This window comes from Mustela nivalis (genome assembly GCF_964662115.1).
Source record: "Mustela nivalis genome assembly, chromosome: 13".
NCBI classification, from domain to species: Eukaryota; Metazoa; Chordata; class Mammalia; order Carnivora; family Mustelidae; genus Mustela; species Mustela nivalis.
The window spans coordinates 33,126,708-33,151,185 of record NC_139032.1 but is presented as its reverse complement, the minus strand read 5'-3'; the positions used below and the strand labels follow the sequence as shown (position 1 = coordinate 33,151,185).

Below are 24,478 nucleotides of genomic sequence, written 5' to 3'. Positions count from 1 at the left end.
CATGGTGGTGTCTTACTCAGGCAATAGGCTGGGGTACGTAAGGCATACAGTCAATCCCCACAGCAATGGACACTGTATCACCTCTATCTATTACCTAAATCGGAACTGGGACATCAAGGTGCATGGCAGCCTGCTGCCGATCTCCCCAGAAGACTGGCCTATAGCAACCAACACCAAGCCACTCCTTGATGGGCTGCTCATTTTCTGGCCGGATCAGTGGAACCTCCGTGAGGTGAAACCAGCCGATGCCACCAGGTTTGCCATCACTATCTGGTATTTTGATGCCAAGGAGTGGACAGCAACCAAAGACAAGTTATCAGCTAGCATCCAGAAAGAAAGGTGTCCAAGTACCTGTTACAGCCAACTACACCCACATTGAGGCCAGCCCCAGAGTTGTAAGGACAGATAGCCTGCACTGATTTCAGGAGAGCCTCTGGCCCTGTGCTGCTGGCCCAACAACCCACCAGACTCAGTGCCTGCTCCTTTTCTGCCACTGCTGCTGCTTCCAGCTTTGTCTCTGTCTGACTAGTATAGAGGGCTCAGCCTAACACTGAGGACCAAGGAGGGCAGAGACCTCTCCTGTCCTGTGATGGGAGCTGGGATTATGCCTTGAGAAGGAGCCAGGATTGGGAGCTACCATCAGTGGAGCTAGGGGCCTGTGGTTTACCCCATCTGGCCCTGTTCCTCTCAGGTATGGAGAGCTGGGAAGAGCCACTGCCACCTCCCACCAGGATGCAGGCTTGGGGGCTGAGATGTCATGGCCTCTTGCTCGTAAAGCGTTGTTGGTAGAGTATCCCCAAGCCCCTTACTCCTCCAGTCCAAAATGTGAAGTGACTCTCCAACCCCTATGGCCACAGTACCTTTTGGACTATGCTGTCACTGCATGGGCAGGATAAAAGGTGCTGAGGAGCATGGGTGTTAAAAGTCCTATCAGCCAAGAAAAAAAAAAAAAGTTTACCCCAGAGCTGAAAAAAAAAAGACTTAAACTTTGTGTACAAAGAAAATTTGCCAAACAAATGTGAATCATGTGTAAAATCAAAAATACTCATGGCAACTAAAAGATAGAATAAAACCATTTACAGATATGACTAAGATGATAAAATGAGAAATAATTTCCTTAGTGGTAAGCTAAATATAAGCACACAACCACATGAAGAACAGAAAACAGAAACTCTTAAACGAAAACTGAAAGAAGATGTGCAGGAGACTCCTACTTCTCATCACAAGCTCCTCTGTCTACTTGATTTCTTACCATGTTCATGTATATCTTCAAAAGCAAAAATAGCAAAGTGTATGCACTCACTTGCCACTGTTAGCCAGCTGCCTGAACTCCTTCACTGTCATGGCTTTTTTCTGGATGTTGTATTGAGTGAAGAGTCCTGACTGCCCAGTGACCATCTGCTGAATCGGTGCTGGAATAAGCAAATTATCAATGTCATCATAGCACTGCCGTGGCTTCCATTCCCGAGGAGGAATCACCTAAAAATAAAATAATAAAATAAAATATTATCCAGAAAATATTCCAAGTAGTCATTTAGCTTTAATATTCCAACAGAAGAGAAATGAAGAATTTCTCAGCATTTCTATAACAAATGTGTAGAAGAACTGTGAAGATTCAGAGTAAGGGAAATGCCTTGTATTCTCCTAAATAATCACCTTACTTTGATTTTTTTTTAACAACAAAATTTATTGAGCATTATTCCAAACAGTACTTTTATTAACTTATTTTTTAGCTGATACTAGTAGCCTCTCAATTTTAAAAGTAAAATTGAAAGACACACAAAATAACTTGAAGTTCAATCGTGCTTATATTAATACAATAAAAATAAGCAAATATGTTTAGTCAGTATTTTTTTTAAGATTTTATTTATTTATTTGACAGAGAGAAATCACAAGTAGATCAAGAGGCAGGCAGAGAGAGAGGGAAGCAGGCTCCCTGCTGAGCAGAGAGCCCGATGCGGGACTCGATCCCAGGACCCTGAGATCATGACCTGAGCCGAAGGCAGCGGCTTAACCCACTGAGCCACCCAGGCGCCCAGTCAGTATTTTTTTTTTAAATACCTCTCACACAACATGGCAAATAGCAGAGTGGTGTGCTAGTAAATGTTTAACAATCAGTTTTCTGGGAAGGTGGAGAAAACCTTGAATTTGTAACTCTCGCCTATTTCCATGATGTAACTACACCCATCACGGCTAATTTGAGCTTACCGACATGTCATCATTGAACAGGAAGTCGAAAAGAGTCATACATTATCAATGTTTTTGTTCCTGTATGAGGTTGTTCAGCACACCACTCTTTTCCAACAGTATTTTTTTTTTAAGATTTTATTTATTTACTTGACAGACAGAGATCACAAGTAGGCAGAGAGGCAGGCAGAGAGAGAGAGGGAATCAGGCTCCCCACTGAGCAAAGAGCTCGAGGCAGGGCCTGGATCCCAGGACCCTGAGATCATGACCTGAGCCAAAGGCAGAAGCTTAACCCCCTGAGCCACCCGTATGCCCAATTTACCAACAGTATTTAAACACTTAATTATTAACAGTGAAAAGATCAATAAACAGTAAGACCAAAAACATATATGCTTATGATTAAAAATTAGAAGGGACAAAGTTATTAAGTCATGATTTACAGCTGGAATATATTTACCTTTAGAAACTGTTTCAATTTCTTAAGAAAAACTTTAAAAAATTAATTGCAAAATATAGATAGCACACTTCAATAAATGCATGATTACAAATATGTAACTGTGAATTATAAAGCTACACCAGAGTACCACATGTGCCCTCCAAACACATTTATCTCTTGCCCAATCACAGCATTTATGGTACGTATTATCACAGCATTTATGGTATGCATTTCCCTACTAGGGTTTATATGATTTTATTGGGTGCCTGAGTATGCATCCCTAGCACCGGTTTTTAAAATGAATGGAAATATACATAATATAATCCATATATACACATCTTCTTTGAGGTTTATCTTTTATGTTTCATTCAGTATTTCTCTGAGATTCAAATATGATGGTCTATATAGCTGAAGTTCACTGATATTCACTCCTACTGTACTCCTTCATACAAATATTTATTCATAAATGGGGAACCATTTAGTGCTCACTTGTTTTTTTCTGATTATTTTGTTTATTATTTCTGATTATTCTGTTACTTTGCAAATAACACTGCTATTAATATTGTTGTGTGCATTTTCTGCTGCATATAAGCATTCCGCTCTCTAAAATAAACACATATCTATGGACACTCCCAACAGTGAAATTATGGGATGCTGGATATGTACAGATCAAATTTAATAGTTATTGCTGAATGTTTGTCGAAGTGGTTGTACCATTTCACATTGCCACCAGCAATGTATGCAGTCTTTTTCTTTGGCTCCCCATATTCATCATTACTTTATATTGTCGATCATTTAAATTTTAGCCTTTCTTAGAGGTTGTGTAATGATAGTCAAATGTAGATTGAAAGACTATGAAAAAGAAAAGTGAGCTGTCAATTCTAAATTTAATTTAATTTTCATCAGCGATATGGAGATATTTCACATTTTATTTCCACCAAGGTATGTTAGTTTAAAATGAGAATAGATACAATCATATTATATGCTGTTTAAAACACATACTCAATACTTTAAAAGAATTTCAATAATTGTAACAAATGCATATGGATAAACACACCAAATTGTCTTCAGGACATATTGAAAGGGGGGAAAAGGTTGTAAATACTAACTTGCTCTTCATCAGAAATAAGTGCAAATAATCCAAAAAACTGAAACATGGATTGATTCAGGCCATTGTTTAGAAACAAATATATCTATAATCAAAATTAATATTATATTTTGAGTTGAATATTTTCCTATCTGTGAAAAAAGTTTTGTAGCAATTTTCTCTTCTAAATTTAGAGAAGCAATGAATATAACAAATTTACGAAAATTAAACATTATCTTTATAAATATTTCATGTATGTGTTCATTTACTTTTGATAAAAGTGTTCAGACAGAACTTTAAAAATTTGTTAACTTCAGGTCTATAATAAAAATCTTATTTTTGGACTGTAATTTTAAATCTCAGATTTTCTTACATAGGAAATGGCAGGAAATAGAAGCACAAGATACTTAGGACTTTAAAAGATTCCAAAATTAAACTTTTATATAAAATGACTCTAACTAAAGGTAACCCTAAAGTTTACCTTCTTATTGTATCAAAATAAAAACAAACATTTTATTTTGTATCACCATTTCCCCAATCCCAGCCTGAGCCCTATACTCAAAAGAAAATTTCTGACTGAAACCTGTATTTGCCCTACTTACCTTGAAATAAGTTGCTATTATCACCATCTAAATACTGAGGAAGAAGGAATAAGAGGAAGAGCAGTGCATCTTGTAATCTTTCTTCATGAACCTTGAGGACATAGATCACTGTCTATACTCTCCAGGCTATTCACAAAACTATGTAATGTGCATAACCTATGGCCCAGGACAGTCTATGTCCAGATTACTGTCATGTAATAATTTTACCCACTTCATATGTAATAAATTTTCCTCATAATCTTTCTCCACAAAAACAATGTAAATTTTACATTTAAAGAGACTGTGAGGGACGCCTGGGTGGCTCAGTTGGTTAAGCAGCTGCCTTCGGCTCAGGTCATGATCCCAGAGTCCTGGGATCGAGTCCCACATCGGGCTCCTTGCTCCGCAGGGAGCCTGCTTCTCCCTCTGCCTCTGCCTGCCATTCTGTCTGCCTGTGCTTGCTCTCTCTCTCTCTGATAAATAAATAAAATCTTTAAAAAATAAATAAATAAATAAAGAGACTGTGAATCTTCAATTTGCAAACTTCACAACTACTTTTTAGATAGAAAGTTTGGGGTCAAATCTCTCATTATGGAAATAAAAGTTAAATCTAAAGTATAAATCTTAAAAAATGTTGATTAAAAAAAAAAAGACAGACTATAATCTAAGGCCAAAGTCACTACTACTGGAACTACTCAACCCTCTTCTCCAAATCATAAATTAAGACCAATTCATTAAATGGTGCATTAACAAAGAGTCTCATGGGTGGTTCTGTCCCCAGGGCTTACTCTCAAAGCAAACTAGCAGCATTAATACAGTTTTAATTTTGACAACTTGATTTGTGCAATTTTATACATTTGCTCTTGCTGCAAATTCCAGGAAAAAAAGGCAAAGTAGGTGAAACTGACCTTATGTGACTTACTGTGAAAGGTAACAAAAATGGCCCAAAAAACCCACAAGAAACAAAAGAAAACAAAACAAACAAACAACAACAACAAAAACGAGTTCATTGTATTCCTAGTAGAAGCAAAAAAAAATTATCACGAGACTGAATAAATGAGTATCTCCAACTTTGTCAATAAATCTCATTCAAAAAAAAAAGTCTGGGGTGCCTGGGTGGTTCAGTAGGTTAAAGCCTCTGCCTTCAGCTCAGGTCATGATCCCGGGGTCCTGGGATCGAGCCCCACATCGGTCTCTCTCCTCCTCAGGGAGACACCTTCCTCCTCTCTCTCTGCCTGCCTCTCTGCCTACTTGTGATTTCTGTCAAATAAATAAATAAAAATCTTAAAAAAAAAAGTCTAGACTCAGGTGTGTTTTGTTCAACATTCATAAAACTAATTGTGGTTCTCATTAACCTCATTCTGTTACAGAATGCCAGCAGCGGCACAGGTGTACCCTTGGGAAGATGTGTGCTGCTTTCCCTTCCCGTGTTACTAAACATGCCACCCTACCACAGCACACTCCATAATCTCAGTGGAACAGAGTAAAATCTATGTTTTCAAGGAACAAAAGGGGAGAAGAGCAAGACAAAGGGCTGCATTCAAAGCCCAGAGAAGGGGACAACCAGTTACCCCCAACTTTCCTCCACTCAAATAAAGCCCAAATCCTTGCTACCCCACTGCTAGTTTATGATCAAAATTACACGTGTTAGATAATCCTGAAATGATAGTCTCTTCAACTCAAAAATGATTTTTCTCGAAGGGGGCAGTAGGGAGATGGTTTTCCGCCAGATCAAAGATATTGAAGTGCTGAGGTTCCAAAAGTGGGTTCTTTAAGAACTCAATAAATAAGTTAAACTAAGGATCCCTCATCTGAGAAATTCATTATAAACCTCTTAACTTTTCTCTTTGTTTCCTCTTTTATCTTCCTTTTCTGTCACTTACCCACCCCTAATAAACTTTCACTCAGCCTAATATCCCCCAAATTTTAAACCCTTCCTAGGCGGGACTTGAACCATACACAACAAAACGACAGACCTCAGGGGACAGATAACAGCACAGTCTAATTGGGTTATAAGATGCCAGAGGACTTGAATAATGAAACATCCCTACCATTCTGGGACTTCTCTCCTCTGATATCTGCTCTTAGTGCTACTGGACATCCCGCTGGATGTGGGAATTCCAAGAAGAACCCATGACCCAGCCACAGTCAAGCAGGCTCTGGCAGAGTTCAGGATTCATGAGGTGATGCTGACAAATCTACAGAAACCCAGATTACAAGCTTAACGTTTAGAATAATAAAATGAAGTAAGTACAATAAAACATACTCTTCTGAGGGGACTTTTTTCTCTCCCTCACCCCTTAGCCTCTTACGAAGTAAATTTTTAATTGAAATATATTTCCAGGGACACATGGATGGCTCAGTTGGTTAAGCGTCCAACTCCTGATTTCAGCTCGGGTCATGAAAATCAGGGTCATGGGATGGAGCCCCTTGTCAGACTCTGCAGTCAGCATGGAGTCTGCTTGTTCCTCTCCCTCTGCTCCCCCCCTCATTCACATGCTATCTCTGAAATGAGTAAATAAAATCTTCTTTAAAAAACTGAAGAAAAAAGAAATATATTTCCATTATACAAGGAATAGTAATCCATCTCAGGTTGTGATCAAAGGATGAATTATATAGAGTATCTCTCTTTCAAAGTTCTAACTTTGGATCTATGGGTGCAAACCCGCAGTGAAATCTTCAGCGCCTTACTGTGACCCTCAGCATATCACAACAACCCCTGACAAGACTCCCCTTTTCCACTCCGTCAGCACTCTTCTCAGTCTGTCCACTCTGTCTCCCCGCAATATTCATTCTTCATGTAGGAGCCATTGTGACACTTTCAAAATAATGTCACTGGGATGCCTGGATGGCTCAGCTGGCTAAACGACCAAGTCTTGATTTCAGCTCAAGTCATGATCTTAAGGTCCTGGGATAGAGAATGCCCTGTGGCTCCTTGCTCAGCAGGGAGTTGCTTGAAAATTCTCTCCCCTGCTCCTGGCCACCCTCCCCCTCTGCCCCTGCCGACTCATGTGCACCTGCACACTCTCTCTCAAATACATAGCTTTCAAAAAAACAGAACAAAAAAAACAAAATAATGTCACAAAAATAACAAACACACAAATAGCCATCATGTCTTTCTCTCATCTGCTTTAAGCCCCTCAATGATTCCCACCACACTTCAAATAAAACCCCCAATGCTTACTTAGCCCAAGCAAGCCCAGGATGATCTGGCCCCTTCCAGGGCTCTTACCTTACTTACCAACCTCTTCCTCTGCTCACTGAGCCCCAAATTCACAGACCACCTTTCTATTCCTCCCACACATGAAGCTCAGGTCAGCTTTCAGGCCTCTGGACTTGCTATTCTCTCTGTCCCCACGTCTTGAAAAAGTTGGTTTCTTTCTATTTTTGGGGCCTCTGCTTAAATGTCCTTATCTCACCACCCTAAGAAGCTACCTCCAGAATATAAATTCAACAGGGGCAGAAATGTGGTCTTTACTATCCCATCTCCCAGGACACGGCAGTACCTGGTATGTAGTAAGCACTCTCCACACTTGATAAGCAAGTAACTGAAAAGAAAACAGAATACACAAATCTACAGAGAAAGAAAATAGTGGTCACCTACAGCTGAGGGGATAGCAGGGAACAGAAAATGACTGCCAACGAGTACCAGTGAACTGTACATTTTAAGTGGCCAAATTGTATGATATGTGAATTATATTTCAGTAAATCTGTTATATTTGTAAAAGGGGAAAGAGAGAAAGAAACAATTAGAAAGAAAAGAGGAGGTAGAGAGAGAGGAAAGGGAGGGGAGTAGTTAAGCTTCAGGTTAATAACTGTCCTCTATGAGAAAGTGATGAAAGCTATGAATACTCTCACCTCTCTCTAGAGCCCAAACATGGATCTCTTTAGTTTCTAGAAGCCACACGTGTTTTAAAGAAAAATAAGAAGAAGAAGAAGAGGAAGAAGAAGCCCTAGAACACAACCTAGCATAAATAGTTAAAAGAAAAAATAAGACAATTATTCTTTGAAGATAATAAATGCTCTGCATGAATTAATGAAAACAAATTTTACAAATATTCTCTGGAATAAACCATTTCCCATATTATGAAGACTAAGAGCAAAAACAAAAGGCCAAGTGATTGTTCTTGGTTTAAAGGATGTGAGGATAATCACCTTTGCAAGACCTGCTCGATGGGCTCCTTTAGACTCCATGTATGCCAGGTATTTGTTGAATTCCCGGAACTCCTCCATGGAGGGTCTGAAGGTCATGATCTTACAGCTGGGGTTCAAAGGACTCTCCACCTCCGCCACCTCCATGATGGCTGGGGCAGTCTCTGCAGAGGAGATGATGCAGTCATCAGCACTGAATTCCTGTGTGCTTAAGGCTGGTGGTCATTTTCTCCCAAACAGCATGTAAGCACCCCAGTCCCAGCAGAAACTCTTCTCTTAGTTACTTACCATTCTCATTAACACCCCATTAGGGAGACTTCCTCATCTCTCCCAAACTCTTGGGAAAAGAACCTATTTTTAGCCATTCCTCCTCCCAAGTTCCTATTCCTGTATTCAAACACTGACCTGATTATATTGCTCACCTCTTCAAAATCCTTCCTAGTGAGAATGAATTTTCTAACTTTCTAAGTGTACAGAAGGTGTTATTCCTATGCACCAGTTCTGAAACAGATTCTCATACACACGACTGTATAAAGGCCTAATTTTGGATGAGTAGTGAATGGACAATGCCCAACATCCCCAGCATAGGATTGTTCAGTGTCCTAATACGCTTTCCTATAATAACTTACAAATTACCCATTCTGCAAAACTACCAAGTGCCAGACTAAAATACTAGAGATAGAAAAAGGGGTAAGATTTGTCTTCACCATCCAAAGTTACTATCTAGAGGTGGAACAGACTTCAATACAAAACTATACACAGGCAGGGGTAATTAACTCCACCTAAATTACTCAGAAATGACTTCAGAGTTAAGACTTAGTAGAAGGTACAGGGGTTTGCCAGATAAGAGAAAAAGCATTCTGAGCAGTGAAAATATCTGGAAGTATTGTTAAAAACAGAATTTAGTTTGCCTAGAGCTCATAAAGGAAAGATTACAGGATATCAAAGTAGAAAAATGGGCAAAAATATGAACTTAATCTTGCTGACAAAAACCAGGATGATTCCCTCAATATGTACTGAACACTTCAGACACACAGAATGAAAAAATTAGTAAGAAGCACTGGCCTGCCTGCCCCAGAAAGGAGTCTTATCCCCATCCCACTTCTAGAACCAATAATTGTACCTAGTATCTGACAATCCAAACAACAAATAGTCTCAGAACAAAACTCTCCTTTTTTTTTTTTAATAAATTTAATTTGCTTGACAAAAAGAAAAATTGGGAAGAGATGAATACATAAAGATGAAAACATGCTATGGGATAATAAGAGGTTAAAATGGATCAGGGCTACAGATAAAGACATGAGCATCATTCATAAAGATTTAAATAAGCATTCTCTCACCAAGTACATGTGAGAAGAATCAAATTAATCCTGCCACCCACTAGGAACTTAAATATAAAGGAGAAAATCTGCATGGATATAGGTAAGTTAATACATGACATAAAATATTATATATATATGTATATTTTATATATATATATATATATATTTTTTTTTTTCTTAATTTAAATTCAGTTAGCCAGGGAACCTGGGTGTCTCAGTCATTAAGTGTCTGCCTTTGGCTCATGTCAGGATCCCAGGGTCCTGGGATTGAGCCCCGCATCAGGCTCCCTGCTGGGAGCCTGCTTCTCCCTCTCCCTCTCCCCTGGCTTATGTTCCCCCTCTAGGCATCTCTCTGTCAAATAAATAAAATCTTTTAAAAATAAATAAATATAAATAAATAAATAAATAAAGTCAATTAGCCGACATATATTACATCACTAGTGTCAGATGTAGTGTTCAGTGATTCATTAGGTGCGTATAACACCCAGTGGGGTAACTGGGTCATGGGCATTAAGGAGCACAAGGGTTGTGATATAAGCACTGGATGTTATTCTGTATTCTCTTTGCCTCAGGGAGAAAGCATGCAAAAGAAAAAACCTTCCAGGCCACCTCCCCACCCACTTCCCTTCACACCTATACAACAGATGCGCATGCCCAATGCTGGGCTGCAGGATCAAAGTCTAACCTCTATACAAGACACACATAATCCTTTAGAAGCACCTAGATCAAACCTTTACATAACTATCATGGCCTTGTCTACCACTACAGCCTGCATTATATTTTAAGCTCCAACAATGCTCACTGATTTATGCTTCTCGAAACAAGTAGAACCCTCTGTGCCTCTGCCTAAATCATTCCCTCCCATCAGGGCAGCCTTTAACTGTCTCCTCACCTGGCAAACTCCTGGCCACTGTTAAGATTCTCAATCCTACCCAAGTAGGCCTAGGTGAGCCAGCCTGTGTATTTTGACTTCCCTTCCTGCATTCCTCATAGTAGCTGCCTATCACAGTTGTTGGCACTTCTGACCATACACTGAACTCTAAACTCAAGGGAAAAGCAGGCTGTCTCTGTAAACCCTAACTTCCAGTCTGAGATTCAGCCTGGTTTGTAACATCTGCTATAATAACTATTTGCTAACTGAATAAAGAAATATATGCCAAAATGTTAAAATATTTACACAAAATGATACCAAATGCAGGAAAAAGGAAAGCATTGATCTCACACACAGAAAAGTTACTTAGAAAACAAACTCATTGCTTGACAGGTAAAGAATAATCTGAGCAGTGAGAAAGGAGAAGAAGCTCCCGGACTACCTTTGGTACCTGGAAGGCAGCTTTACTTTTACCCTGGCCAAAGAACAAGGGTGTCATGCATAGCTCTCCCACAGAGGAAAAACCCACTAGAAAAGAAACTCAAAATTCATCCAGTCACTCGAAGAACCATTACCGAATGTCTAACTGCTGAGTAGGCATTCAGGAGGGAATGAAGCAAAACCCTAATAGGAGGGGAGTGAAGCAAACAATAAGTAAGTCAGAAGCACGCTGAAGAAGAAACCAGGAGTAACTATTTTTTTTTTTTTAAGATTTTATCTACCTATCTGACAGAGAGAGATCACAAGTAGGCAGAGAGGCAGGCAGAGACAGAGGAAGAAGCAGGCTCCCCACTGAGCAGAGAGCCCGATGCGGGGCTGGATCCCAGGACCCTGGGATCATGACCCGAGCCGAAGGCAGAGGCTTTAACCCACTGAGCCACCCAGGCACAGAAGTAGCTATTTTATATAGCGTAAGTGAGGAAGCATTTCAGACGCCTGAAAGAGGGAATAAATCATGCGGATAACTGGAGGAAAAGCATTTTGTACTAAAGCAACAGCAAGGAGCCTCTTGGGCTCTTCGAGGAATAGGAAGGATGTAAGTGTGACTGGAAGTCATAAAGCAAGAGAGTGGAGAGAGGGAAAACGGAGAAAAGGAGTTTGGGGGAAGTAATTTGGGACTCTTCCCCTTCTTATACATTCTCATTCTTGATACTCTAACGTGTTTCCTTTCAAGAAGATGACAGTGTTTTCTAAGGTAACTCTTCCAGAGGATTTTAAGCAGAGCACTGAGCAGGCTCATCATTCTGACTATTGTATCAAAGACAAGGTTGGAAGCACAGAAACAATTTACACCAATCCAGGCAAAATAAAATGGTGACTTGGACCAGAAGTAGGCAGTGAGAAGTGGTCAGATTGCAGATATATTCAGAACAAAATTTCCTGATAGAAGTAAGAGAAATGTGCAAGTCAAGATTTCTGGTCTAAAATACAGAACAATGGCTCTGACAAGAAACTGAGGCAATGAGACTGTTAAGATATGCAGCAAATTAGTAGCAATCAGAATTAAATATCTGCCCTTGACCTAGTTTGCTAACTTGTCTGTGAAACATACTTTGCCTCCTCCTCGTGTCACTATTCACTGATAACACAAACCCAGTTCTACCTACAAATCAGGCACATACACTAAAGACCTAGTTAATTTATGTTTCAGACCCTTTTCAATCTATAAAGTTAATATGTGATCACTATAAAATTTGAAATATGCTAAAATTTCTAAAAATTTAATGTGAATCCCACGACCCAAATCTTTGCCAACATGGCAGGCAATTAAAAAAAAAAAGTCTATTGTTAAGTTTTTTTTTTTTTTTGGACATTAATAACCATTTTCATTTTCTTTTTGGGTTGCCTCCTTATGTTCTCTACCCGTAAAAGGTAGTTTATAAATTCACTATTCCTTGATTCCTAATCCACATCTATCACTATTAAGCCTAATCATGCTGCTACAATCAAATTCCCAGTCACCCTTCTTTCTTTTACCTTTAGTTCTCTGAAGCAGAAGAGTAGGTTTAAAATGGTCTTGCAGGGGCACCTGGGTGGCTCAGTGGGTTAAAGCCTCTGCCTTCAGCTCAGGTCATGACCCCAGGATCCTGGGATCGAGCCCCACATTGGGCTCTCTGCTCAGCAGGGAGCCTGCTTCCCTTCCTTTCTCTCTGCCTACTTGTGATCTCTGTCTGTCAAATAAATAAATAAAATCTTTAAAAAAAAAAATGCTCTTGCAGTGCTTCCCACTCAGAGAAAGACTTATACTTTGGGGAAAATATACCTGTGATTTTCAGCTGGAGGTGATGTAATTAATAATATTTTTTTTAATGCCACACCTCTTACAGACAGTCCCCAAAGTGAGTGACAACAGCTGATGACAACTTTATTGTTTTGCTTCTAGAGAGCTAGTCATCAATGTTTTTTCAGACCACCTAAAATAGCCAAATTTATAGTAAGCACCCTAAGAATTTTTTCTTAATTAAAGATCTTTTTCAGCAAGTGAAGGAAAGTGTAACACTAATTCATACTTATATAACTCTCCCAAGCTTCTATTCTGAAAAGTTGTACTTTATCATGAAGGAAAAACATGTGCTCTTCTTATCTTAATCATATATCTTTATTTGGCAATAGAAAAGAAACTGAAGTAATGCTTTGCTGCTAAATGTAAATCTATATCCTATATAACTTTCCTGTGTACACCTATATTTCCAAATTGTGTTCTCTTATTTAAGTAATTTCTGCGGAAAATGTAAAAACACGATTCTCATCTTAGGATTACTCATTTCTTAGACAATGCCTGCCACAGAACTGGTATACAGTGCTTATGGTCTCTGAAGAGAACACTTAAGGATCAACTATAAAGTACAACCCTGGGAGATAAAGCACTCACCATTTAAGCAGATAATATATTAAGCTAAAAAAAAAAAATGAACCAAGGCACGATTACTAGCTATGCCAGTGTTAGATGAGAACACTCCCCCCATGATTCCTCCTGTGGACCCGCTGGAACCCTGGAGGCCATCCTTTCCGGTCCTCACTCACTCCTACTTCCCTACAGTGAGATTTTAGAAGAAACTGTCCAGCCAAGGCCCAGATGTTACAGCTATGACTACTTTGCTCTCCTTTCAGTTCCCAAGTGCCACGTCCACCAGAGGGAGGGCTTGGACCTTGTCTAAGGTAGCTGGAAAGCTGGCATTTCCATTCCAACACTGTAATTCACCCAGTTTGGTCTCACAGTGAGTCAATAAGGTTCTTCTTACATAGTGCTCAGTAAGGCGTTGTTATGAGTTTGTGTCCCCCAAAAAGATGTGTTAAAACCTGAGCCTTAATACAGGTGAATATGACCTTTTTTGGAAGCACAGGTTTTGCAGATGTAAGCAAGTAAGATGAGATCATGTTCAACACCTCATCCAATATGACCAGTGTCCTTATAAAAGGAGAAGAGTCAGAAAAAGAGGAAAGAATAATGTGAAGATGGAGGCAGGCAGACGAAGTCACACAGCTGCAAACCAAGGAATGTCAGCCAATACACAAGGCTAAGACAAAGGCACAGATCTTCCCCCAGATCCTTCAGAGAAAGCATGGCCATACTGACACTTTGATTTTGGCTTTCTACCCCCTAGAACTGTGAGAAGATCAATTTCTCTCATTTTAAGCCATCCAAGTTTGTGGTTAGTCATTATGGCAGCCCTAACAAACTAATACAGGCATCAGGATCAGACTGATGGGACCCTGGTAGACTGCCACATTCTCCAACCCCAGCCTCACCAATACTAAAGCCTGAAATACTCTGACCTTCCATCTGACTCCATATTTCTCAAATGGGTGGGAAAGTGGTGGAACACTCCAAAAATGCCACATTAGCCATTAGTATGTCTAACCAGGAACTGAACCACAACAGGGTCATCTGGCTTTAAAGTCTGCCCTTTTCTGTCATCCCAGGACTTCACAGGCCTGGCACTCTAAAATGAAAAGGAAGACAGCAAAGAAAAGCCCTCAGCCTATTAATCATTTTTTGCCTGAGCTAGACTCATTCCTCTTCCAGGCAGCTCTTCTTGAATCATCTTGGTCCCATTCAATCTTGCTCCACCAGCCTACAGAGACCAGAAGTAAAAATGGGAAGGTGGACTCAGGGAGATAGTTCTGGGACAGAAGAGTCAAGGCAACAAATGAATTTGTACAAAACTTTCTTTTATTACACAGATAATATATAGGTCCCAGGAGAAGGTTTCTAAAGAGAGATGATCCAAGTGAACATCTAAATTCTCTCCAACAATCTGTACCGGCCAAAACATAATCCTGATCACACCCCTCTTACACCCTTAGTGGATGGAACAGGCAGAAGTCATCCTCCTGGGCAAACTGAGCAAGGCTTCTCCTCTTGATCACCAAAGATCTGGCAAGATTAACAGATACTGGAGCACTGAGGCTATCATCTCCTCAGACTTAAGTACGCAATAAGAGTGTGTTGGAACCATTAAAGCTGCCAAGTATTCACTCTTGGCCCCACCTGGCATGACATTCATTTCCAGGGTCAGATTATAGCCAGGTCTAGACTTCAGTGGGTCAGAAGAAATTTTCCTTTCATGAAATACTCACAATGTAATTAATTCTAGTTGCAAACACTAAACTTCTCAGCACTAACTCTGACAGCATATAACATCTAATTTATATGTCCCCTTCAGTCTTGCAACACTTTTTCAAATGCACTGAGTCAGATATTAATTACATGTGTCATTTCTTGGTTTTCCTTTCTCTATCTCTTAAACTTCCATAGTAACCATCAATAGGGGTCTGGCTGAATCAGTGTATTACTTCTGACAACACAGTATAGGCAACGTAAGAAGAATGAGAGAGATCTCTAAGTAAAGATCTGGAGTGATTTCCAAATTACACTGTTAAATTAAAAAAGCAAAGTGCAGAACAGCTTATAATATTCTACTTTTTGTACAGGAAGCAAGATCAAACCCATAAAAATGGTTAACTAAAGGGAAAAGAAGACACAGATAAGGAAGCAAAACTTCTGTGAGTATAGCCCTATATACTATGGGCCAAGTAGTATATATGATTTCATATAGTAGTATATATGATTTCATATATATGATTTCATATAGTAGTATACATGATTTCATATATATATATGATTTCATATAATCATATAAATAATTTACAAATTATTTTGTAAATCATACAAATATGATTTGTATTTGTACAAATCATATAATTTACAAAATTAAAAAGAAAATCATATAAATAATTTATATGAAATCATATAAATAATTTACAAAATTAAAAAGAAAAAAAAAGACCTCAAAACTGAAAAACAAGCTAATTACATAATAAGTCAGTGGCATAAGCAAACAAGGAAAAGAACTACTTAAGTAACTGTGAGTCAAAGTGTTTAGGCTATAGATTCTAACAGGATATATTTTGGGATATAGAACAATTTTTAAAAGATATATATAAACTGTATTTATTTGTCAAATTGCTAGTAGTAATATTATTGATATTGGGTCTTTTTTAACTATTACAAGTATACTATAAGATACAACAAATAAGTAATAATGCTAATGTCATTGGGGATCAAGATTTTCATTATAAGGAGATACCAATATAAAATTCTTGATTAAAAACTTAATCTTTCACTAGAACTGAAACAGCAATATGAACTCAAGATTTTTTTCTCTCAAAATATTTATCTCCTAGTACTGCCCACTTAAAAAGGCATGGAAATAATGACAAGATAGTAGCAAAAATTATACTTTGCACAAAAATTATGGCCTCTAAATACCATATCTCAATGAAAAGAACCAGGGATCTTTGTAGAAAATGCTGGTTCCAAGTTTGGGACAAGAAATATATAAGATGTGTCTAGAACATGTTTGTGCCAGAAAGAAAGCAAGCTATCAAAGACTTTTGAGGATACATATCACTTCAAAATTAACATCACTGCTAAGAAAATTAGATAGCATGTGCCTCCTGATAAGATGCACTAAGAAGGATACATCTACTTACATGGCTATCCTACCAAAAGTAAATAATTTATATCTAATCATGAGGAAACATCACGAAAGGCCAAATTAAGTGATATTCTTACAAATAAAGAGGTTATACTCTTCAAAAATGTGAAGGTCATAAAAGACAAAAGATTAAAAAGTAGTTCCAGATTTAAAAAGACTAATGAAATATGTGATCCTTGGATCCTAGACCAAAAAACAATTTTTTTCTCTTTTCCTATGGTACAAAGAATATCATTGGGATAAATGGTGAATCTGAAAAAGATCTGATCAGATAATAGTGCTGTCTCAAATTAATTTTCTGATCTTGATAACTATACTGTGGTTAGAGAATGCTCTTTTCTGGAACATAAAATGATGTGTTTACAGTTAGAGGGGCATTACATATATAAGTTACTTTCAAATGGTTAAGAAAATATTATGCACATGCACACACGCACACACCAAAGAATAAATAAATAATAAGCATAGAGGAACTATAACACTTAGGAAATCTGTATGAAGTGTATGGGGGAACATCTTGTTCTCTTTTTAGCAAATTTTCTTTAAGTCTGAATTTATTTCCAAATAAGTCAAGAAAACAAAAACAGCTAATGGGAGTCATATCAAAAGGACATGGGAACTTTGGAGAAAACAGTCACAGTGGGCCCAAGCAGGTGTCAGAGTCTGAGTGGATGAAGAAAACATCCTGCAAGCATAGCAGCAGCAACACTAGGAGACTGGCTACATACTTGCCTATAACGGGAGCCCAGTTCTTCCCATTGGAGAAAGGAATATTCAGATATGGAGGGGGAGGAAATTAGAACTGACCTTTGGTAATAGATTAGAATTTGGGAGCACAGGTATAAGCTTGCAATGTGTATGTATGTATGTGGGTAGATATGTGAATGTGTATATATACATGTCCATGGATATGTACAGATACTTCCTTAGCTCTGCCCACTGAGAGGTCTTGGTAGCTGTAATACCATAGTACCAATGAGCTCTCAAATCTTGGTTTCTAAATACCACCATCCACTGAAAGGAACCAGGGCTTCTTGGACTGATTCCAGGGCTGGAGAGAGAAAGTACAAGGTAAGCCAAGAACATCTTGCTGTGTGCCAGAAAGTAAGGAAACACTCAAAAAACAAAAGGGAACATATCTAAAGGACATAAAAACCAACTTGAAAGGGCTTCCATTGGCTAAATCTGGGGGAAACTGAGCATCAAAATAAAGGATAGTAATCAATATAATCAATTAAATAAAATAAGAATCTATGAGTCCACAGTGAAGTAAATACAATAAAAGTTATTAAATCTGTAAGTATATGATATTCCTTTTTTAAAAAAGCATCATTCACCATTAGAATATATCAACATACTACCCTAAAAATGTATAAATAAAGAGAATGAAATAAGCACTTATCTTGCTTTTTCTGGAACAACTGCTATTTTAGGGTAAGTAAAGAACTGATAGCAGAAAGTTCTTCTTTATAGAAAAATTCCAACTAATAAATGTAGTAAAAATGACAGAATTATATCATCCCCATTTTTTTTTTACAATCCCTAATAGATAATATAGGGAAACATGATCACTGGCTGCTAAAATCATGAGGTGACAAGTTAACAGGAAGCTTTATAATGGAGGAATCAGGCTCAGGCTCATTAATCACTGGAATAGACAGACATGACTTGAAGCAATGGAAAATACATAGCATCACCTATTAATTGTTTTTACCTTAAAAAAGTAAATCTGAATCTAAACCAACCCATTAAACCATTGAATCTAACCACCAGTTGTCAGGAAATAAGGAACAAAGTAAATACCACCACAGGAAAATAATGTGCCAAATCTGGAATATGAGACAGCCTTCATTCCAAATGCCAATAGAAAAAAGGAGAGTGAGGTAAGGGCTGGGAGCAAGGGACTGTTACAGAATAAAAAGGACATCATACATATGAACAAAAACTATATGCATCAACAACTGGTCACCAGAAATTTTTACAGAAAAGCAACAGAATAATGTAACAAAGCAGAAAAAAATAAGATTAAAAAAGCAAAAACACAGAGGGTGCCTTGCTGGCTCAGTCAGTGAAATATACAGCTCTTGATCTTGGGGTAGGTCCTGAGTTCAAGCCCCATGCTGGGCGTAGAGCTTAATTAAATTTAAAAAATATACTTATAAATGAGCAGTACAGTAACTAGAATAAAGTCTTCAATATGTTTTATATGTATGTATATACATAACTATATTGTTATAAACCTGAGAATGTATGTCCTCATTTAAAGATTTTATTTATTCATTCAGGAGGCCACAAGTGCACAAGTTTGAGCAGGGGGAGGGGCAGAAGGGGAAGGAGAAGGCTAAGGAGAGAATCTCAAGTAGACTCCCTACTCAGCAGGGAGCCCCACCCAGGGCTCCATCTCAGGACCCTGAGATCATGACCTGAGTAGAAACCAAGAGTCAACTCAGCTTAATCAACTGAGACACCCAGGTGCAGGGAGAACATCCTCATTTAAAAGGCATGAACTAGAACATTGAACCTTTTAGAGTCAATGTTTAAGACTTTTTCTAACTGCCGGCCTTATTATTTTCAACTTGCAAAGTTCAATGGCAGAATGTCAGAGTTATTTTAACAACAGTCAGATTCCACTAAATAGACAACTATTAGAAAATGGGGGTGGGGGGAGTGCCTGGGTGGCTCAGTGGGTTAAAGTCTCTGCCTTCAGCTCAGGTCATGATCCCAGGTTCCTGGGATCCAGCCACACATGGGGCTTTCTGCTCAACAGGAAGCCTGCTTGCCTCTCTCTCTGTCTCTGCCTGCCTCTCTCTCTGTCCCTGCCTGCCTCTCTGCCTACTTGTGATCTTTGTCTGTCAAATGGATAAATAAAATCTTTAAAATAAAAAAAGCTTTAAAAAAAGGAAAAGAAAATGGGGGGTGAAAGACGGGGAGACAGACTCTACACTCAGTCATATCGTGTGCCACACAATAACCACCTAATTGTTAGAAATCCTACTATCCTTTGCCCTTGGAATAAAGTTTCCATTCATCTCTACTAATAACATGATCACAATCACATTGACTTATTAGTCCATGCCCAAATCCTTAGGCTGAAGCAATAAACAAAAAGTCACTATAGCCAATGATAGTTACTTGGCTTTCCAGCACTTAAACTAAATTTACATCATAATGGTAATCTCAACCAAATAGAATAACATTTTATTAAAAATTACTCTTGGGGTGCCTCGGTGGCTCAGTTGGTTAAGCGTCTGACTCTTGACTTAAGCTCAGGACAGGAACTTAGGGTCCTGAGATTAAGCCCTTTGCTGGGCCCTGTGATCAGCTGGGAATATGCTGGGAATTCTCTCTCTCTCTCTCTGCCCCCCTCTACTCACTCTCTCTCTCTCTCCCTCTCTCTAAAATAAATACATCTTTAAAAACAATTACTATTACAATAGGAGTTGAAGAAAATCACCTTTTATATTTCTCTCAACTATCCCACTTAAGCAGCCAGGTAGAGGAAAGATCATACCTTAGGGCCAGATGGAACTGGGTTGTTGTCTTTTTTAGTAGGCACCATGCCCAACATGGGGCTTGAACTCATTACCCTCAGATTGAAAGTTACATGCTGTATAGACTGAGGCAGCCAGGTGCCCCCCAGAATTGGATCCTAATCCCTCCTATCTATCTCCCGCACTTAATGAGTGACCTCTGGAAAGTTACTTGAACTAGACCTCTATTTCCCCATCAGTATAATGGGATACCACTCATCCCCCTACAGCATTGTGATAGGGACTCAGTAAGTAGCCAAATATAAGAGACTAGTACATTGTCAGGCTATATAGCAAGCACACAGATGTTGACTTAAAAAAAAAACAAAACTATTCAAATTAAATCCCTTCTATTACCTTCTTCTCCATTGCTTATACACATGCTCAAATCTCTCCCATGTAATTTTTTAAAAGATGGTATGTGTTTATTTGAGAGAGAGAGCACAAGCCTGTGTACATGCAGATGCGGAGGGGACAGAGGGAGAGAGAATCTGACCCGTCACGACCTGAGCTGAAACTAAGAGTTGGCTGCCAGACCCACTAAGTCACCAGGTGCCCCCCCATGTGATTTTTAAAGATTCTCTGTACACATTCTCCCCCCACCCAGAAAGACTCCAGCTATAGCATTCTCTCTCCAACCCCTCATAGACAAACCTCAGCAAAGAACAGCCCACACTCATTTTGTCCACTTCATCTATTCTATCATTGACATCTCCATCCACCAGTGTGCTGAAATCACTCTGAAAAAGTTTGCCAGTGACTTTCTAACTGCTTTATACTATATGTTGTCTTTAGTCCTCTTATCAGTCTCTTTGCAGCATTTAAAACTGGATAGCCATCCCTTAGTACAGCTTCTGAAGACTGGGGAGAGGAGGGAGGGGAGGTGGGAGGACAACACACATACACCATCCTCCACTCACTCTATTTCAGTTAACTCTACCCTCCACTCTGAACTTTCTTCTGTGCTCCTCCAGAGCTAAACCCTTCAGTACTGGTATACGACAAGATTATTTCTATAGTTGTCTTTCCTTTCCACCAGACACAGACACCATGGGAAATTTCATCCAACTATCCTTATCAATGGCTCAGAAATACAAAACAAGGACCTCTCTCCCCTAAATCCAAGTCCAATAAATCTAAGCACCTACTAGGCAGAGTCATTTGGAGATGATCCTCAAACTCAACAGAGACAAAACTGAATCCAAAAGTTAATAGGGATAAAAAGGAACCTTTGCTCCAAAATCTGCTTCTCTACCTAACAGTCCCAATCCTGGTTCATTCAATTCATCCATGGTCCTGCATCAATCCTCAAAGAGCTTACAAGTGCAAGAGAAAACAAGTATACAGACGGCTCTAATACCACAGGCCAGGTACTGCAAAAAACAGAAGCACACAACACCACCATGGCCTTTAGAACAAGAACAGAAGAATCCAACCCTTTAACAGGGTAAAGGGTAGAAGGGGAAGCAGAAAAGGAGAGCATCCCCTACACAGGCCCTGACCTCCACTACATGGCCTGCATCAGAATCCCAGGAGCCATCCTCAGCCCTGCCTCACCACATCTGTGTGGGTACCAGTTATGGTCTATGTGACCTCCTGAACATCTTTTATATCCATTCTCTAGTGTTTCCAAAGTTACTATCTTAAATCAAGCTTTTCTCCTTTCTTTCCTAAACCACTCCTGTAGTCTTTGCTGATTTACTCACCTTTAGTTCATCTCCCTCAATTCTCTTCTATACAACCACAAAAACACAAAACTTTCCTTTTTTTAAGGAGGTTTTATTGATTTATTTATTTGAGAAAGAGAGAGAAAGAGCAAGCACACCAGGCAGGGGAGCAGCAGAAGGAGTGGGCGTAGCAGACTCCCTGCTGAGCAGAAAGCCTGCCTTGGGAATCAATCCCAGGACCCAGAGACCATGACCCGAACCAAAGGCAGACCCTAAACCAAATGAACCACCCAAGAGTCCCCAGAACAAAATCTCTTGACACAAAATGGATCATGCCATCTTTATTTTTTTAAGATTTTCTATTATCTATTTGAGACCGAGCAAGCATGAACATGGGGCAGAAAAGAAAGGAGAAGAGACTCCCCACTAAGCAGGGAGCTGGATGGGAGGCTTGATCCCAGGACCCCAAGAACATGACCTGAGCCAAAGGCAGATGCTTAACCAACTGAGCCACCCAGGCAACCCATACCATCCTTATTTTAAATCCCTTAGTTGCTCAATACTATTTCAGCATGGAAGCTACCTCCATGATCTAGCTCCTCCTTCTCCCCCCATCCTCAAAGATCCCTTTGACCTACCTGAAACCTTTGCTTCATTCTAACCAAAGTTCCCAATTGGTGCCAAGCTATTTCCCTCCTTCAATGTACTATATTGACTTATGTGTCATATGTATGACACTACTGAGTACTTCCTGTGAGCTATATATCTACAAAGTACACCCTCTTATTTAAACCTAATAGCTCAAAATAAATAAATAAACTTAATAGCTCAAAAATAAACAAATAAACCTAATAGCTCCATTGAAAATGACCATAAATATCTTTATGTCACCAATAATAAAAACTAAAATGCTTGCAGGGTCCTATAGCAAGAGCTAACCTAATCGGAGATTCTAACACTCATATTTGTAACTACTGCACTATTTTCTTTGCCTTTCCTCAGTAAGTTCTAGCAAAACCCATCTTTCAAAGTTTATCTCACATGTAGACTGCATTATGAAGCCTTTCCTGGCAACACTCCCTACAACTAATAGTGCCATTTCTTTAATGTTCTCCTCACCCTCTTTCCATATATACAGTCATCCTTCATTATTCCTGGATTCAGCATTGGCAAATTCACCTATTTCTAAAATTTATTTTTAACCCCCCAATCAATAATGGTGGCATGTGTGTATGGTCATTCACAGACATGCACAGTGTTGAAATACTTAAGTCACCCAACAGGCACATCCCTTCAGCAGAGGTCAAACAAGGCAAAAATATACCTTTGCAGTCTATTTAGTGCCAGTGGTTTTTGCATTTTTGTGCTCCTACTGGTGATTTAGCTGCTTAAAACAGCCCCCAAGGGGCACCTGGGTAGCTCAGTGGGTTAAAGCCTCTGCTTTCAGCTCAGGTCATAATCCCAGGGTCTTGGGATCAAGCCCCACATCAGGCTCTCTGCTTGGCAGGGAGCCTGCTTCCTCCTCTCTCTCTGCCTGCCTCTCTGCCTGCTTGTGGTCTCTATCTGTCAAATAAGTAAATAAAATCTTTAAAAAAAAAAAAAAAAAACAGCCCCCAAGTTCCTAAGTACAAGAAAGCTATGATGTTCCCTATCACAAACACACTTTGTGACATAACTTTAGGCATCAGTTATATCACTGCTGGCATGAGTTCAGTGTTATGAATCAATAAAATTATATATTAAATAAGGTATCTTTAAAACAGAAACACACAGGGGCACCTGGTGGCTCAGTGGGTTAAAGCCTCTGCCTTCGGCTCAGGTCATGGTCTCAGGGTCCTGGGATGGAGCCCCACATCAGGCTCTCTGCTCAGCGGGGAGTCTGCTTCCTCCTCCTCTCTCGCCTCTCTGCCTACTTGTGATCTGTCTGTCAAATAAATAAATAAGAATCTTTAAAAAAAAAAAAAAAAAAAAAAACCAGAAACACAGATAATGGGTGCCTGGGTGGCTCAGTGGGTTAAGCCTCTGCTTTCAGCTCAGGTCATGATCTCAGTGTCCTGGGATTGAGCCCTGCAGGGGCTCTCTGCTCAGCAGGGAGCCTGCTTCCCCTTCCCCCTCTGCCTGCTTCTCTGCCTACTTCTGATCCCTCCCTCTCTCTCTGTCAAATACATAAATAAAAAATCTTTAAAAAAAATAAATAAATACACATAAAACAAGGTGATACACAGATCATTATTACTCTTCAGTTTCCTATTTGTAGCAGAAATGGCAGCTCTCTGGGCAGCACCTCCAGCAGTGGTATTCTGGGAGACATCCCATGGGATGAGCCCCTCAGGACCCAGCCAAGAGCCTGCTCTCCAACCTTCAACAACTACAGGATCAAATCCCTTTTTGCTTAAGTTAAGCAGGGCAGTAGACATTAGCTATAATTGAATCATGGCTGATGAAATTATCAAACATAAACCGATAATAATGATGAATAGAAAAGAAACCTGGTATACAAATACCAGTAAATCAAATGAAGGTTTTATTCATACCTCTTTGCCTTTTGAGTAATCCTTTCTAACCACCAGTTCCTTGGTGTATCTTCATAAAATTAACTTGAATGACTCAAAATTCATTTTGTAATATTTAGTAGAAATTACT

General features: G+C 39.2%; 1 protein-coding gene across 26 annotated transcripts in view; it reads right to left on the bottom strand.

Annotated features, from left to right (window-relative positions):
* KDM4C (lysine demethylase 4C) overlaps positions 1-24,478 on the bottom strand; it is a 518,729-nt gene that overhangs the window by 472,175 nt on the left and 22,076 nt on the right. For all 26 annotated transcript variants that reach the window (XR_014301835.1, XR_014301836.1, XR_014301837.1 and 23 more), the window contains 2 exons: positions 8,447-8,607; positions 1,304-1,479 (listed from right to left, as the gene is read on the bottom strand). Coding sequence is in view for 17 of the 26 variants with exons in the window: in XM_082695156.1 (XP_082551282.1) it covers positions 1,304-1,479; positions 8,447-8,590 (320 nt within the window). In the remaining 9 variants the exon portion in view is untranslated. The remainder of the gene's footprint in view (positions 1-1,303; positions 1,480-8,446; positions 8,608-24,478) is intronic.